Consider the following 15,415-nt stretch of genomic DNA (forward strand, 5'->3'; position numbering starts at 1 on the left):
TTTGATTGCCCAAAGTGCGGCACCTTAGACTTATCCGGATTAAACTCCATCTGTCATTTTTTTGCCCATGCCTCCAACTGATCTATACCCCGCTGTATCCTTTGACAACCTTCCACACGATCCACAACCCCACTGATCTTTGTATTGTTTGAAAACTTACTAATCCACCCATCTACATTTTCATCCAAGTCATTAGATATATACATACACACATATATGTGTGTATATATAAATATATTACAAACATCAGAGGTCCCAGTACGGATCCCTGTGGAACATCACTAGTCACTGACCTCCAGTCTGAAAAACACCCTTCCACCACTACCGTCTGCATTTCCTATTCTAGGAAACTGTCTTTAATACACTCCATCAATTCTTCTTCGGAACTACCTTTGACTATCCCAATCTACATGTAGATCAAAGTCACCCACGATTAATGTGCTGCCTTTTTTACATGCCCTCCTTTTTGCCTGATTTATCCGTGCCAGGGAGGATTGATACACTACTCCCACTAGTGTTGTTGTCTTAGTATTTCTTACCTTCATCCATTTGGATTCTACATCTTCTGATCCAAGATTGTTTGTTTCTTCCTACATGAACAAAGCTTCCCCACCACCTTTCCCATTCTGTCTGTCCTTTCGAAAAGCCAAATACCCCTAAATATTTTAGTTTCTAGCTTTGATTCTCTTGTGACCATGTCTCTCTAATTCCTATAAGATCATATCCATTTACCTGCGTTTGTGCAGTTAGTTCATTTTATTTTGTCACAAATACTATGTGTATTCAAGTAAAGAACCATTCATTTTGCCTTTTTACCATTTTTCTCCTTTGACCCAATTTATTGCTGTTCTCTATGTTTGTACACTCTGTACTTTCCAGTCTTACTTTAGATGTTATTATCCAAATCGCTGCCCTGAAGTGCTGCCATATCCTCTAGCTTTGTAAGTCAACAGTTCCCCTCTCCTAAACCCTCCCCTCTCTAATTAGTTCAATACCCTCTCTGTGCGGAAGTAGCTGCTTTCGTTACTACAGAGCTGCATTTCAAGAAGCACTTTGTTAGCTGTCAAGTGCTTTGGGGCATCCGGTGATGTTGAAAAGCTCTCTAAATGCGTGTCTGTCTTTAACTGATGTTGCCTCATAATTTGAGTGTTTTTATTTGGTCAGCTTTCAAACAGCAGCACTAGATTGTCGAATCTGAATCACTGCACAAAACCCCCATCCACCTGCTAACACCTAATGCACAGGACTGTGGCAAGAACCAGTATCCTCAGAACAGCAAGGATAATAATAACCTCCTTATCCTGAGGAAATGCGCTCTGACTGTCATTTCATTCCTGTGCACTGTTTATTGTCACAGTGGGAACTTTTGTATTGGATTAGATACTGTCTCTAACACAGCCACTCGGCCTGTCTGTTCCGTGCTGGTGTTTCTGCCATGCACAAATTCCTCCTATTCACCTCGTCATTTCTCCCAATGAACATATTCTCCTATTCCTTTCTTCATTGTGCTTCTGTCTAGTTCTCCCCTTCAATGTATTGATACTTTTCCCCTTGTCCATTCTCTATGGGAGTGAGTCCCACATTTCCCCCTCCCCCAACTTTCTGGGTGAAGGCCTTTCTCCTGAATTCCCTATGGGATTTATGTGGTACTGTCTGAGATTGATGACCCTGAGTTCTGGTCAAACCCATAAGTGGAAACATCTTGCATCCACCCTGTTGAACCTTCTGCGCTATTTTAAAATGGAAATCCGGTCAAAACAATATTGCCATCCTAATGGCCCCATGCCACCTCTTATGAGCTCCAGCCCCTTCAGTCTTTCCTGATTGTGTTTGAATTTTGTGTTCTTTTTCAAAATAACAACATTTTCAATCTGTGAAAAGCAGGTCTGATTAAATCATGATTTTAGATAGTGAGACTACCTGGCAGGCTTTGCAATTTTTATATGCTTTCACAGAAAGAGTGCAGGTATGTATGTGTGAAGGAGGAGTTTCTGCTGGCTAGGCTGGTATTTATTAATATCCAGTTGAGAATCAACAACATTGCAGTGCGTCTGGAGTCATGTGGGCAGGACCAGTTAAGAACAGGAGATTTTCTTCCCTAGAGGGCATTAGTGGACCTTCTGAGGTTTTTCCAACAATGGGCAGCAGTTACTTTGTCAATTATGAATGGCTTTTTACTGAATTCAAGTTTCACCTTCTGCCATGGGGGTGGATTCAAACCCATGTCCCCAGAACCTTAGCCGGAGTCACTGGATTAGTAATCCAGTAACATTACCACTACACTCCTATATTGCTCCAGATGTCGATGGGGAAGGGTGAGTGTTGTTACAAGACTGATGAGCTGAATGAATAAAGCGTTTCTGGGCTGGTGCTGAGGGTTGAGTGGGCCTGCATCAAACACTTCCTGTACTGATTCTACTCAGGGACTTCTTTCCAGAGTGCTGAATAAGATAAGGTTAAGGAAAATCCAAAGCGATTCTATAAATGCATTTAATTAAAAAAAGAGTAACTAGGGAGAGAATAGGGACCCTTAAAGATCAACAAAGCCACCTATGTGTGGAACCGCAGGAGATGGGGAGATACTAAACGAGTATTTTGCATCAGTGTTTTACTGTGGAAAAGGATATGGAAGGTAGAGAACATGGGGAAATAAATAGCGACATCTTGAAAAAATGTCTGTTACAGAGGAGGTGGTGCTGGACGTCTTAAAACACAAAGGTGAATAACTCCACAGATGTGATCAGGTGTACGCTAGAACTCTGTGGGAAGCTAGGGAAGTGATTGTTGGGCTCCTTGCTGAGATATTTGTATCGTCGGTAGCCACAGGTGAGTGCCGGAGAACTGGAGGTTGGCTAATAGGGTGCCACTATTTAAGAAAGGTCGTAAGGAAAAGCCAAGGAACTACAGACTGGTGAGCCTGACATACGTGGACAAATTGTTCGAAGGAATCCTGAGGGACAGGATTTACGTGTATTTGAGAAAGTGGGGACTAATTAGGGATAGTCATCAAGGCTTTGTGCATGGGAAATCGTGCCCCTCTAACTTGATTGAGTTTTTTTAGAAGAAGTAATGAAGAGTACTGATGAGAGCAGAGCAGTGGATGTGATCTATTTGGACTTCAGTAAGGCATTCAACAAGGTTCCTCATGGCAGACTGCCTAGCAAGGTTAGATCACATGGAATGCAGGGAGAGCAGGGAGTAAATGACTGTTGTATTTGGCGCGGCACAGTGGCTCCGTGGTTAGCACTGCTGCCTCTCAGCGCCAGGGACCCGGGTCCAATTCCATGGAAGTCTGTCTGTGTGGAGTTTGCACATTCTCCGTGTCTGTGTGGGTTTCCTCCGTGTACTCTGGTTTCCTCCCACAGTCCAAAGATGTGCAGGTTAGGTGGATTGGCCATGCTAAATTGTTCATAGTGTTCAGGGAAGTGTAGATTAAGTGGGTTATGGGGGATGGGTCTGGGTAGGATTCTCTGAGGGTCGGTGTGGACTTGTTGGGCCGAAGGGCCTGTTTCTACTGTAGGGATTCTATGATCGTTCTATGAACTAGTTATTTGGATACAGAACTGGCTCAAAGGTAGGAGACGATGGTGGTGGTGGAGGGGTTGCTTTTCAGCCTGAAGGCCTGTGACCAGCCACCAGGGTTGGTGCTGCGTCCGCTGCTTTTTGTCATTTATGTAAATTATTTGGATGTGAAAAGTTCGCAGATAAGACCAAAATTGGAGGTGTTGTGGACTGCAAAGAAGGTCATCTAAGATTACAACAGAGATTTTGATCAATGAGTTAATGGGCTGAAGAGTGGCAGATGGAGTTAAATTTAGATAAATGTGAGATATTGCAATTTGGTAAAACAAACAAAGGCAGGACTTACACACTTAATGGTAAGGTCCTGGGGAGTGTTGCTGACCAAAGAGGCCTTGGAGTGTAGATTCATAGTTCCTTGAAAGTGGAGTCACAGGTAGATAGGATAATGAAGATGGCGTTTGGTATCCTTGCCTTTATTGGTCAGTACATTGAGTACAGAAATTGGGAGGTCATGCTGCGGCTGTACAGGACATTGGTTAGGTCACTATTGGAATACTGCGTGCAATTCTGATCTCCTTGCTATAGGAAGGATGTTGTGAAATTTGAAAGCGTTCAGAAAAGATTTACAAGGATGTTGCTGGGTTTGAGCTATAAGGAGAGGCTGAATATGCTGGGGCTGTTTTCGCTGGAGCGTTGGAGGCTGAGGAGTGACCTTACAAAAGTTTATAAAATCATGAGGCGTGAATAGACAAGGTCTTTTCCCTGGGGTGGGCGAGTCCAAAACTAAAGGGCATAGATTTAAAGTGAGGGGAAAGGTTTAAGAGGGTCCTAAGGGGCAACTTTTTCACGCAGAGGGTGGTGCGTGTGTGGAATGAGCTGATAGAGGAAGTGGTGGAGGCTGGTACAGTGACAACATTTAAAAGGCATCTGGATGTGTATATGAATAAGAGTTGCTGGCCAATGGGACTAGATTAATTTAGGATATCTGATTAACATGCACGAGTTGCACCGAAGGGTCTGTTTCCGTGCTGTCCATCTCTATGACACTGTCTGATTATGTGTGTTTGGTTTTTCAGGTTTAACAAATCATTTGCGTGAGTTGTTGAATATAAGGCATTTAGTAGGGTTAATATAGACTATGTTTTAACAGCAGCAGCATGAGTGCAGCCATCAGAACTTAAAACATGATCTCGGCTGTACAGCACTGATGTCAAGAAACACATCAGTGGAGTGCTGAAGATTTGGAACCCTTCCCCCAAAAGCTGTGATTTGGTATCTGTAGGAGTTTTAAAATACTGAGACCTGAATCATTGACTTAAATGACAGGAGTGAAGGCACATTGGCTAAATTTGCAAATGCTACAAAGTTAAACATGTTGTGCAGAGGACCTAAGGTTTCGGGCAGATATAGATAAATTCAGTGAATTAGCAAAATGCTGGCAGATGGAGTATAATGTGGAAAAATGTGAAAATGTCACTTTGACAGGAAGAATAAAAAGAGCGGAGTATTACTTGATTGGAGAACAACAGCAAAATTCTAAGATGGAAAGGGTTCCAGGTGTTCAAGTGCATGAGTCATAAAAGAATATTATTTGGGTACAGTATGTGATCAAGAAGGTGAAAGAATCCTTTACTCTAAGAGGAATGCAACATCAAAGTGAGGATGTTGTACTTCAGTTATACATCTCATTGGTGAGACCTCATTGAATACTATGTGCAGTTTTGGTTTTTTTTTAAAGGAAGGATGTAGATGCCTTTGATGTGACCCAGGAAGTTTCCTAGATTGATATCTGGAGTGGGTTGTCTTATGAGGAATAATTGGACAGACTGGGCTTGTATCCACTGGAGTTTAGAACAGTGAGGAATGACTTGATTGAAGGGTATAAGATCCAGAATGATTTTGACAAAATGGATGTGGGAAAGACCCGTTTTGTCTTGCGTGTGAATCCAGAACTAAGGGGCATGCTAGTGAGGAGTTAATCATCAAACATCCTTAAACATATGATCGGACTAAACCACAATAAAACTCAGCAGAGCAGTACTGATTTGTGTTAAAGTATAATTGTTCATTAACCATTTACTCCTGAAGGTGTAATGAATGCTACCCAGTCAAACTTGCTGCTCGATGAAAAGTCTTGTGTTTTTCTGACTTACTCCCCTGGATGTTGACTAGTGACACTGGAACCCACTCTCTGCTCCACTTCTAGCTCCAACTGCTTCATCTCAGGAAGTTGAAACATTCCCTCATTCCCAAAATCAATAATGGTTAAAAGTAATGATTGGCACCAGTTGAAAGCACTTTCTAATTTCCGGGGCCATCTTTTTATAACCTCCATTCTCACAGATGGTCTGCACTTGGCTTTCACCTTGATTTCATCACAAAGATGAGCAGTGAATTCTTAGTGGCCCCTCATGAGTGAGAAACCTTGCTGTTGGGCCTTTGGAGGGAAACTACATTCAAAATCTTCCATGTTATTTTTTCCAAAAGCAACCACTTTGTATAGAAATTCTTTCAGACCGTGTCTGCTTTGGAGCCTTGAGTTAACTTCTGAAGGGCTGGTATTAATCGCTGTAGCCAATCACTTGTGATTATGTAGCTTCTTTAGCAAATTCCCTTCCAAGCTGCGCATCCACCCTGACATGGAAATATATTACAATTCCTTCAGTGGTGTTGCATTACAATCCCAGCAATCCCTCCCTAACAGCGCTGTGGATGTCCTCGCCTTCCAAGGATTACAGCAGTTTCAGAAGCCAGCTCTTCTCCTCCACCTCAGGGTGATTAGGGATGAAGAATAAACCCTGGCCTCAGACTTCAGCGCCCGCATCTGTGAATGATTAAATAAAAAATAACAAAGTAAATCCTCTCAAGGTACTTCAAAGGAACACTTATTGAGGAAAACCTGACATTGGTAGATTAGACAATGTGGTAGCTTTTAAGAAGCCTTGAAAGAGAGGAGATGGGTGTTTAGGGAAGGAGTTCCAGAGCTTAGAGTGCAGAAACCGAAGGCATGGCCACTAGTGGAATGAACGAAACCTGTGTTGATATGGACAAAATTTGAGGAGCATGGAGACCTTGGAAAGTTATAGATGAAAGATTTACACTCCTTAGATGTGACTGGAACGTCACCTCTGAATGTTTGCCAATAGTACTGTCTGCGTCTTGGGTACAGTGTTGGTACAGTTTATCCTGCCCTTTGTGATATGTTGCAGAGGTGAGGTGAGTGCTATGTGCTGTCTGTACCCCCCTACCACAGTATATGCTGTATGCTTTATACACCGGTTCAGCAGTCTTCATCTAAACACTCTTGCCCAACCAGCATCATCTCTGGAGTTATTTTCTCATTTTTCATTGCCCCTCTTGCTCCAGGTCCAATCCATTTTGTGACTGCTGCTGGAAAACACTGCCACAAAATAATGGCATCTTCGTTCTAGAATCCTGTTGATCCATTACTTTCACAGTGATGTAGGCCTTTCCCTGCTTGGCTGGACCCAGTGTTTATCCCTTAACTACTACCAGGTCATCGGTGCATTGTTATTCATAGTATCTTGCTGTGCGTAAATCACTCACTGTGCTTTCAACTTTACAACAGCAGCTGCACTTTGCAAATATTCAGTTGACTGCAGAGGATGTTGATGTCTTACCCACCAGCCCCTCCCCAGTCCCACTGATCTAAGGGACACCAGACCGGCGCTCTCTTTTTCAGTTTTCATAAAGAGACTGTTCTTTTCACTTGAGTCCTGACAAATAATTTAACTTTGGCATCATGGTAGAACCGCATACACTTTTCATCTTGAGTCACTAGAAAACGATGAGCTGCAACCCAAGATGATGTACAGATGTGCACATGTGTACCCACCTGTGTCTATAACTTTGTTGTTGTCCTTTTATTCCTATGCAGGTGTGTAGGCAGATTTGGCTGGGCCTGTTTGATTCCCGATCATCAGTTATCCCAGATTACAGGGATCCACAAAAAATCAAGGAGTTCCTACAGGATAAATATGAGAAAAAGAGGTGGTGAGTTATCATGTGTCATATTGTTTCTGTTGTGGATTGAGGATGAAGGATTATGGGGCTAAGGCAGGAAATTAGAATTGAAGCTTATCAGATCAGTGATGATCTCATTGGATGGCAGAGTGAAACTTGATGGGCTGAATGGCTTACTTCTGCTCCTACATCTTATGGTGTTATGATCTTTTGGTCTACTGAGGCCCATTTGGGTAACTCCAGCTACTAACACCTTTGGGCCAATCTTCTTGCTCCTGTGTAATTTAGTAACAGGTTACATAAGTTGTGTGTATTAAGTAGCACGAGGAAATGCATCTCAACCATATATCCACAACACCCTCCACATTAATATCTATCCCTGAGGAGGCAGTGGTCATGTGGCTAATTAGTAATCTGCAACTCCAGACTAATGTTCTGAGATCATGAGTTTGAATCCCCCATAGCAGATAGTGAAATTTGAATTTGTTAAAATTCTGGAATAGAAATCAAGTCTAATGATGACAATGTAGGCACTGTCAACTGTTGTAAAAACCCCTATGATTCACTTTAGAGAACAAAATCTATTGTCATAAGACATAGGAGCAGAAATTAGGCCATTTGGCCCACCGAGTCTGCTCCGCCAGTCAATCATGGCTGATAAGTTCCTCAACCCCATTCTCCTGCTTTCTCCCCGTAACCCTTGATCCGCTTGATAATCAAGAACCTATCTATCTCAGTCTTAATTGTACTCGATGTCCTTACCTGGTCTGGGCCTACACATGACTCCAGACCCACAGCAATGTGTTGACTCTTAACTGCCACCTGGGAAATTAGGAATAAGCGGTAAATGCTGATCTAGCCTTCAACATCCCATGAATGAAGTTTTTAAAAAAAAAAATGTTTCCCACAATGTGTTTTGCACAGAAATATGGAGTCCTGTGAGGTTTCTAGTACTGTGGCCAACTTCGTGCAAGTTCCAATTATTATTTGACAACAGTGATTATCACAAGCAAGTCCGATTCCGTGCCCTACCGTTTATACTAGTGTTGACTTGCCAGTGACAGTCACTGTATGAAGAATGGGAATTAGAAGCAGAAACTGGCATGGATTCCTCCCCATGTGGGGAGGCTTGGTTGCAAGTCTGGCAAGTTTAATACTTGATTACATGCAGTATAGTGAAGTAGAGGGTGTAGTGTGATCTAGCATGATATCGACAGGGATCGCATGTCCTGCTTGCATGAGTCCTGTTGTCTACCAATTTGTAATTATTTTGAAAAAAGTGATGTGACAAATTTGGAATTGCTGACTGAATAGTCAGTGGAACATGTGAAATGGACTGTGACATTGTAAGGGTAGTATGTTGCAGTTTCAAGGCAGACATGCTGTTCTTGTTGAACTTAATTGATGTGGTCTTTTCTTGCAGGTATGTTCCTCCAGAGCGGGTAAAAGTATCTGCTGCCACATCAGCTACAACATCGCTTAGCAGCAGAAGTAGCACACCCGACGTCAAACCGCTGAAGACCCTTATGGGAGATTCAACTCCAGCCCTGAACATCTCAAAAAGTGCTGGGCAGGTAACAAGGCAATGGGAATGCTGCATGTTTCCCAGTTCAGAAAACAGTAGATGTCTGCATTTATAAAGAGCCTGTAATGAACTAAGGCACTCCAAATCAAATCAAATTTGACCCCAAGCCACCGAGAAAGATGTTAAGGACAGGTGACAGAAGGCTTGGTTTGTCTGAGGTGGAGAGAGAGTTGAAGCCATTTAGGGAGGGAATTCCAGAGCTCCGGGTCCAGGCAGCTGAAGGCACTGCTACAAATGATGGAGTGATGGGAATCAAGGAATGCTCAAGTGGCTGGAACTGGGGGTAACGCAGAGATCTTGGAGAATGGGAAGAATGTAGAGCTGAAAGAGGGCACAAAGATGGGGCGGGGTGTTGAGGCTGAAGGAGGGAGAGTGGTGGTGAATGAGAGCACAGAAGAATTTGAAAACAAAGATGACAATTTTAAAAGAGCTTTCCCATTCTTCCAAAATGCAGTCACCTTGCTGGAAATCCATTCCTTGTCCTCTGGCAGCCCTCTAGCTCCTTGATATATGGGTATTCTAGACATATAAATGTAAAGGTCAGCTGGCTATTTGACTGTAAAGGCATCACAGCTCATCACAATCCTATTCTCACTGTTTGCAGCAGTGTCAATTATAGCATCTGTAAATGATGCCCCGGGTTGGTGAACTTGGCCAGCACTGTAGTTTGTGTGGTACGTCCTGCTTTATATGAATCAGCACTACAGTTTTGCTGTCCTTCGTCCCTCTCACCATACTTCAGGAATTGAGAAAGTGTGGACAGGAACATCCAGCTTAATATAAACAGCCATGAGCTCAGTGAGTAACACACTAGGTTTTGAGTCAGAAGGTGGTAGATTCAAGCCCAACTCGGACCTCAGACCGATAAACCATGATGATTCTGCAGTACAGTTGGAGTGCTACCCTGCTGGAGGTGCTGTCATTCAGGTGAAACATTTGAATAAAGGCCCTGTCGGCTGGCTGCTTAGATCCCATGGCCATTACTGGAAGGAAAGCACAGATGTTCATTTCAGTACCGTGGACTAATATTTAGCCCATATTCAACCATCTCTGGTCATTATCTCATTCTTTGAGATCTTCCTGTGTGCAAATTGGCAACTGGAATTGCTGCCATTAGCTGTGAACTGCTTCCAGGCATCCTGAGGTGCTGAAAGGTACTCTAGAAATGCAACTTCCTTTTTGTTCCTTCTCAATTCCCATTGTAGGACTGGATGTGGCAGCAACTATTCACCATAAAGTTCACCACGGCTGTAGGCCACCAAATTGTAGTTGGAAGTTCAAACTGCAGTTTGCTGCACCATCGGAGCACTGCTCTTGTTCCCTAAAAAGGGAGTTAAATTTTGCTCCCCACTAGCTTGTTTAAACATTAACACATCTTTTCTCTTCAGTTGCCAATAGCTGCACTGTGTAATTCCAGCACTTGCAGAAATGAGGACTGTTTTTTTGAAAGATTGGAGCGCAGGTGTGCTGTCAGTGCGAGAGGTCTTGAGCTGTAGCTGTTTAAAATTGTTTGGCAGTGCCTGGGCGGAGAAGGAATGAAGATGTTATTAATCATTGCACTATCTTATGAAGCAGCTTTAAATTCTTTTCAAATTTTTGAAGGTGAAATATTTTAATGAAACAGTGTAGAGAGCATTCCATTGAAATCGACTAGTGTTGGTGTCAAACAATGCAAGGCCAAGTACAGTAGGACTTGGTTCTGCTTTGTTTGTCCCTCTGCTCTTCCTCAGCTCCCATCTTCATCTCCTTTGGCTTATGGGGGCCAATACTTGACCTCGGTCAACAGATGGCCTGGTTGTTTATCTTTCTGTTTGGGGATCTCGCTGTGTGTCAATTGACAATACGTTTCTTCCATTACATCAGTAACTACACCTCGAAAAACAGTTCATCTGTGAATGAGATATCCTGGGGGTAATGAAAGGTTCTATATCAGTGCAAAGTCCATTCCTGATATCTTTCAGCAAGATTGTTGCTCATACTTGTGAGCATGTGTGTGTGTTTGAGTACTAGGTCACCCCACGTTTCACTGAGACCTGTTACAGTCAGCACACTGATTTGAACCAAGGCTTCAGGGTAAAAGACACAAATGACATAGTTAGACAAAGGGATGGGGTCCTGCAGAATGAATATAGGGAGTTAGATAAGAAGTTAAAAAGCAGGACCTCAAGGGTAGTGATCTTCGGATTATTCCCGGTGCCATGTGCCAGTGAGGATAGAAATAGAAAGACAACCCAAATGAATGTGTGGCTGAGGAGCTGGTGTAGGGCGCAGCATTTTCAGCTCTTGGATCATTGGAATCTCTTCTGGGTTAGAAGTGATCTATGCAAGAGGGATGGGTTGCACTTGAACTGGAGGGAGTCCAGCATCCTTGCAGTGAGATTTGCTAGTGTTACCTGGGAGGGTTTAAATTAGTTTGGCAGTGGGGGTGGCACTCTGAATAAGAGAGGGGCCATCAAGAAGTCAGGGGAAAACATATTAGCCATCAAGAGCAAGTTTACGATTCGGGTTAGCCAGGGGCTCAGTAGAGGGGGAAGACTTCTGGTTTAAAGTGCATTTATTTCAACGCACGAGGCCTGACTGGTAAGGCAGATAAGCTCAGAGCATGGTTTGGCTCTGGGGACTGGGGTATGGTATCCATAACAGAAACAGGGCAGCTCAATGTCCCAGGATATAGCAGTACAAGTAAGTGAGGAGGGGAGTTGCCCTTTTGATAAGGGAGGACATAACCACGGTGTTTAGAGAGGATATTCTTAAGCGGGGGGGTCATGAAATGAAGCCACATGGTTAGAACTTAGAAACAAGAAGGGAATGGCCACTCTGTTGGGACTGTATTATAAATCCCTCCAAATAGCCAGTAGGTACTAGAGCAGCAGATGTGTAGAGAGTTACCTGGAATAACGCAAAAGTATTGGTTGGACATTTTAATTTCCCCTGTGTTGAGTGGGATACCCAGAATGTAAAAGGCCCTGTTGGGGTGGAATTTGTCAAAAGTGTCCAAGAAAGTTTCCTAAATTGATATGTAGAGCGCCCAACTTGGGAGGGTGCAACACTGGACTCCTCTTAGGAAGTGAGGTTGGCTAAGTGACTGAAGTGTCGGTTGGAAAACACTTTGGGTCCAGTGACCATAACTCCCTTAGTTATGGAGAAAGATAGGAGAGGTCCACAGGTTAAGGTGCTAAACTGGAGCAGGGCCAATTTTGGGTCCATTAGGCAGGATCTAGTAGCAGTCAATTGGGTGAGTCTGTTTGAAGGAAAATGAACCACTGGCAAATGGGAGGCTTTTAGAAGTGTGATATCAAGAGTCCAGGGACCGTGTTACAGAGATAGTAGGAACTGCCGATGCTGGAGAATCTGAGATAACAAGGTGTAGAGCTGGATGAACACAGCAGGCCAAGCAGCATCAGAGGAGCAGGAAAGCTGACGTTTCAGGTCTGGACCCTTCTTCAGAAATGGGGGAGGGGAAGGGGATTCTGAAATAAATAGGGAGAAAGGGGGAGGCGGATAGAAGATGGATAAAAGGAGAAGATAGATGGAGAGGAGACAGACAGATCAGGGAGGCAGGGTTGGAGCAAGTAAAGGTGAGTTAGGGAGGGGTTAGGTTGGTCCAGGGAGGACGGACAGGTCAAGGAGGCGGGATGAGGCTAGTAGGGAGGAGATGGGGGTGGGGCTTGAGGTGGGAGGAGTGGATAGGTGGGAGGACAGGTTAGGGAGGGGAGTACGAGCTGGGCTGGTTTTGAGAATGCGGTCGGGGGAGGGGAGATTTTGAAGCTTGTGAAGTCCACATTGATACCATTGGGCTGCAGGATTCCCAAGTGAAATATGAGATGCTGTTCCTGCAACCTTCGGGTGGCATCGTTGTGGCACTGCAGGAGGCCCAGGATGGACATGTCGTTCAAGGAGTGGGAGGGGGAGTTGAAATGTTCGCGACTGGGAAGTGCAGTTGTTTGTTGCGAACCGATTGTAGGTGCTCCACAAAGCGACCCCCAAGCCTCCGTTTGGTTTCCCCGGTGTTGAGGAGGCCACAACGGGAACAGCAGATACAGTATACCTACACATCTGCTAATGTGGTATACATTTGTATTGTATGCAAATGTCCATTTGTGGAACACCTACGATTTGTTTGCAACAAACAACTGCACCTCCCAGTCGCGAACCATTTCAACTCCCCCCTCCCACTCCTTGAACGGCATGTCCATCCTGGGCCTCCTGCAGTGCCACAACGATGCCACCGAAGGTTGCAGGAACAGCATCTCATATTTCGCTTGGGAATCCTGCAGCCCAATGGTATCAATGTGGACTTCACAAGCTTCAAAATCTCCCCTCCCCCGACCGCATTCCCAAAACCAGCCCAGCTCGTACTCCCCTCCCTAACCTGTCCTCCCACCTATCCACTCCTCCCACCTCAAGCCCCACCCCTATCTCCTCCCTACTAGCCTCATCCCGCCTCCTTGACCTGTCCGTCTTCCCTGGACCAACCTATCCCCTCCCTAACTCACCTTTACTTGCTCCAACCCCGCCTCCTTGATCTGTCTGTCTCCTCTCCATCTATCTTCTCCTTTTATCCATCTTCTATCCGCCTCCCCCTCTCTTCCTATTTATTTCAGAATCCCCTTCCCCCTCCCCCATTTCTGAAGAAAGGTCTAGACCTGAAACGTCAGCTTTCCTGCTCCTCTGATGCTGCTTGGCCTCCAGGGACAGTGTGTCCCTTTTAGGGTGAAGGGAAAAGCTGGCAGGTTTAGGGATCCCTGGCTGATAAGGGATATTGAGTTTCTGGTCAGGAAAAAGAAGGATTTAAGCGATTGGGCTCAATTGAATTCCTAGATGACTATCAAAAGTGTAGGAGCACACTTGAGGGAAATCAGAAGAGCAAACAGAGGGTATGAGATGGATGTGGCAGATAAGGTTAAAGATAATCCCAAGAGGTTGTATAACTATATTAAGAGTAAAAGGGTGGCTAGGGAGAGAATATGTCCCCTTAAAGTTCGGCATGGCCATCTGTGTGTGGAGCCACAGGAGATGGGGGAGATTTTTTAATGAATATTTCTCCTCTGTGTTTACTGAGGGAGGGAATCGTGGATGCTAAGGAAATAAGGGAAACAAGTGGGGATGTTTTGGACCGCATACATATTACCAGAGAGGAGGTGTATGCAGCCTTAAAGCGCATTGAGGTCAATAAATCCCCTGGGTCTGATCAAGCCTATTGTCTGATGTTGTGGGAGGCTAGAGAAGAAATTGCAGAGGCCGTTGCAGCGATTCTTACTTTGTCTTTAGCCACTGGTGAAGTTCCGGAAGACTGGAGAGTGGCTAATGTTGTTCATTGTTGAAGAAAGGTAGCAAAGGCAAGCCCGGGAACTACAGGCCAGTGAGCCTGACATCAGTGGTAGGCAAGTTATTAGAAGGATACTGAGGGACAGGATCAACCAACATTTGGATAATCACGGTCTGATTAGGGATAGTCAGCATTGATTTGCGCACAGGAGTCATGTCTGACATTTTTTTCTTGAAGAGGTAACTAAGAAGGATGAAGGTAGGGCAATGGGTATTGTCTATGTGGACTTAAATAAGGCCTTTGACAAGGTCCTGCACGGCAGGCTAGGTATGAAAATTAGGTCGCGTGGGATCCAGGGAGCACTAGTTAATTGGATTCAAAATTGGCTTGATGGTAGGAAGCAGAGGGTGATGGTTGAAGGTTCTTTCTCAGACTGGAGGCCTGTGACTCGTGGTTTTGCCACAAGGATCAGTGCTGGGATCTTTGTTATTTGTTATTTACATAAATGATCTGGATGTGAATGTACAAAGCATGATTAGTAAGTTTGCGGATGATACAAAATGAGGAAGTGATAGTGAGGAAGATTATCAAAAATTACAGAGGGATCTTGATCAGATGAGGAAGTGCACTGAGAATTGGTTAATGCAATTCATTACAGATAAGTGTGAGGGCAAAAGTAGTAGACTCGCCCACTTTAAGGGCATTTAAATGGTCATTGGATAAACATATGGATGATAATGGAATAGTTTAGGTTAGATGGGCTTCAGATTGGTTTCACAGGTCGGCGCAACATCGAGGGCCGAAGGGCCTGTACTGCGCTGTTATGTTCTATGTGTGCACTTTTTGCAAAATCGAACCAAAGTAGGACTTGCACAATAAATGATAAGGTCCTTAGGAGTGTTGTGGAACAAAGGGACCCGAGGAGTAGAAGTTCATAGTTCATTGAAAGCAGTGTCACAGGTAGACAGGGTAGTGAAGAAGGCATTTAGCGATGCTGGCTGTCGTCCGTCGAGGCATTGAGTATAGGAGTTGGGACGCTATGTTACAGTTGTATA

General features: G+C 44.2%; 1 protein-coding gene across 8 annotated transcripts in view; it reads left to right on the forward strand.

Moving 5' to 3' along the window:
* The window catches only part of LOC109936948 (arf-GAP domain and FG repeat-containing protein 1-like), a 75,140-nt gene that overhangs the window by 14,338 nt on the left and 45,387 nt on the right, over positions 1 to 15,415 (forward strand). For all 8 annotated transcript variants that reach the window (XM_048620093.1, XM_048620097.1, XM_048620099.1 and 5 more), the window contains exons 2-3: positions 7,421 to 7,536; positions 8,930 to 9,080. In XM_048620093.1, the coding sequence (XP_048476050.1) occupies positions 7,421 to 7,536; positions 8,930 to 9,080 (267 nt within the window). The remainder of the gene's footprint in view (positions 1 to 7,420; positions 7,537 to 8,929; positions 9,081 to 15,415) is intronic.

Source organism: Rhincodon typus, chromosome 45, assembly GCF_021869965.1.
Source record: "Rhincodon typus isolate 14 chromosome 45, sRhiTyp1.1, whole genome shotgun sequence".
In the NCBI taxonomy this organism is placed as follows: Eukaryota; Metazoa; Chordata; class Chondrichthyes; order Orectolobiformes; family Rhincodontidae; genus Rhincodon; species Rhincodon typus.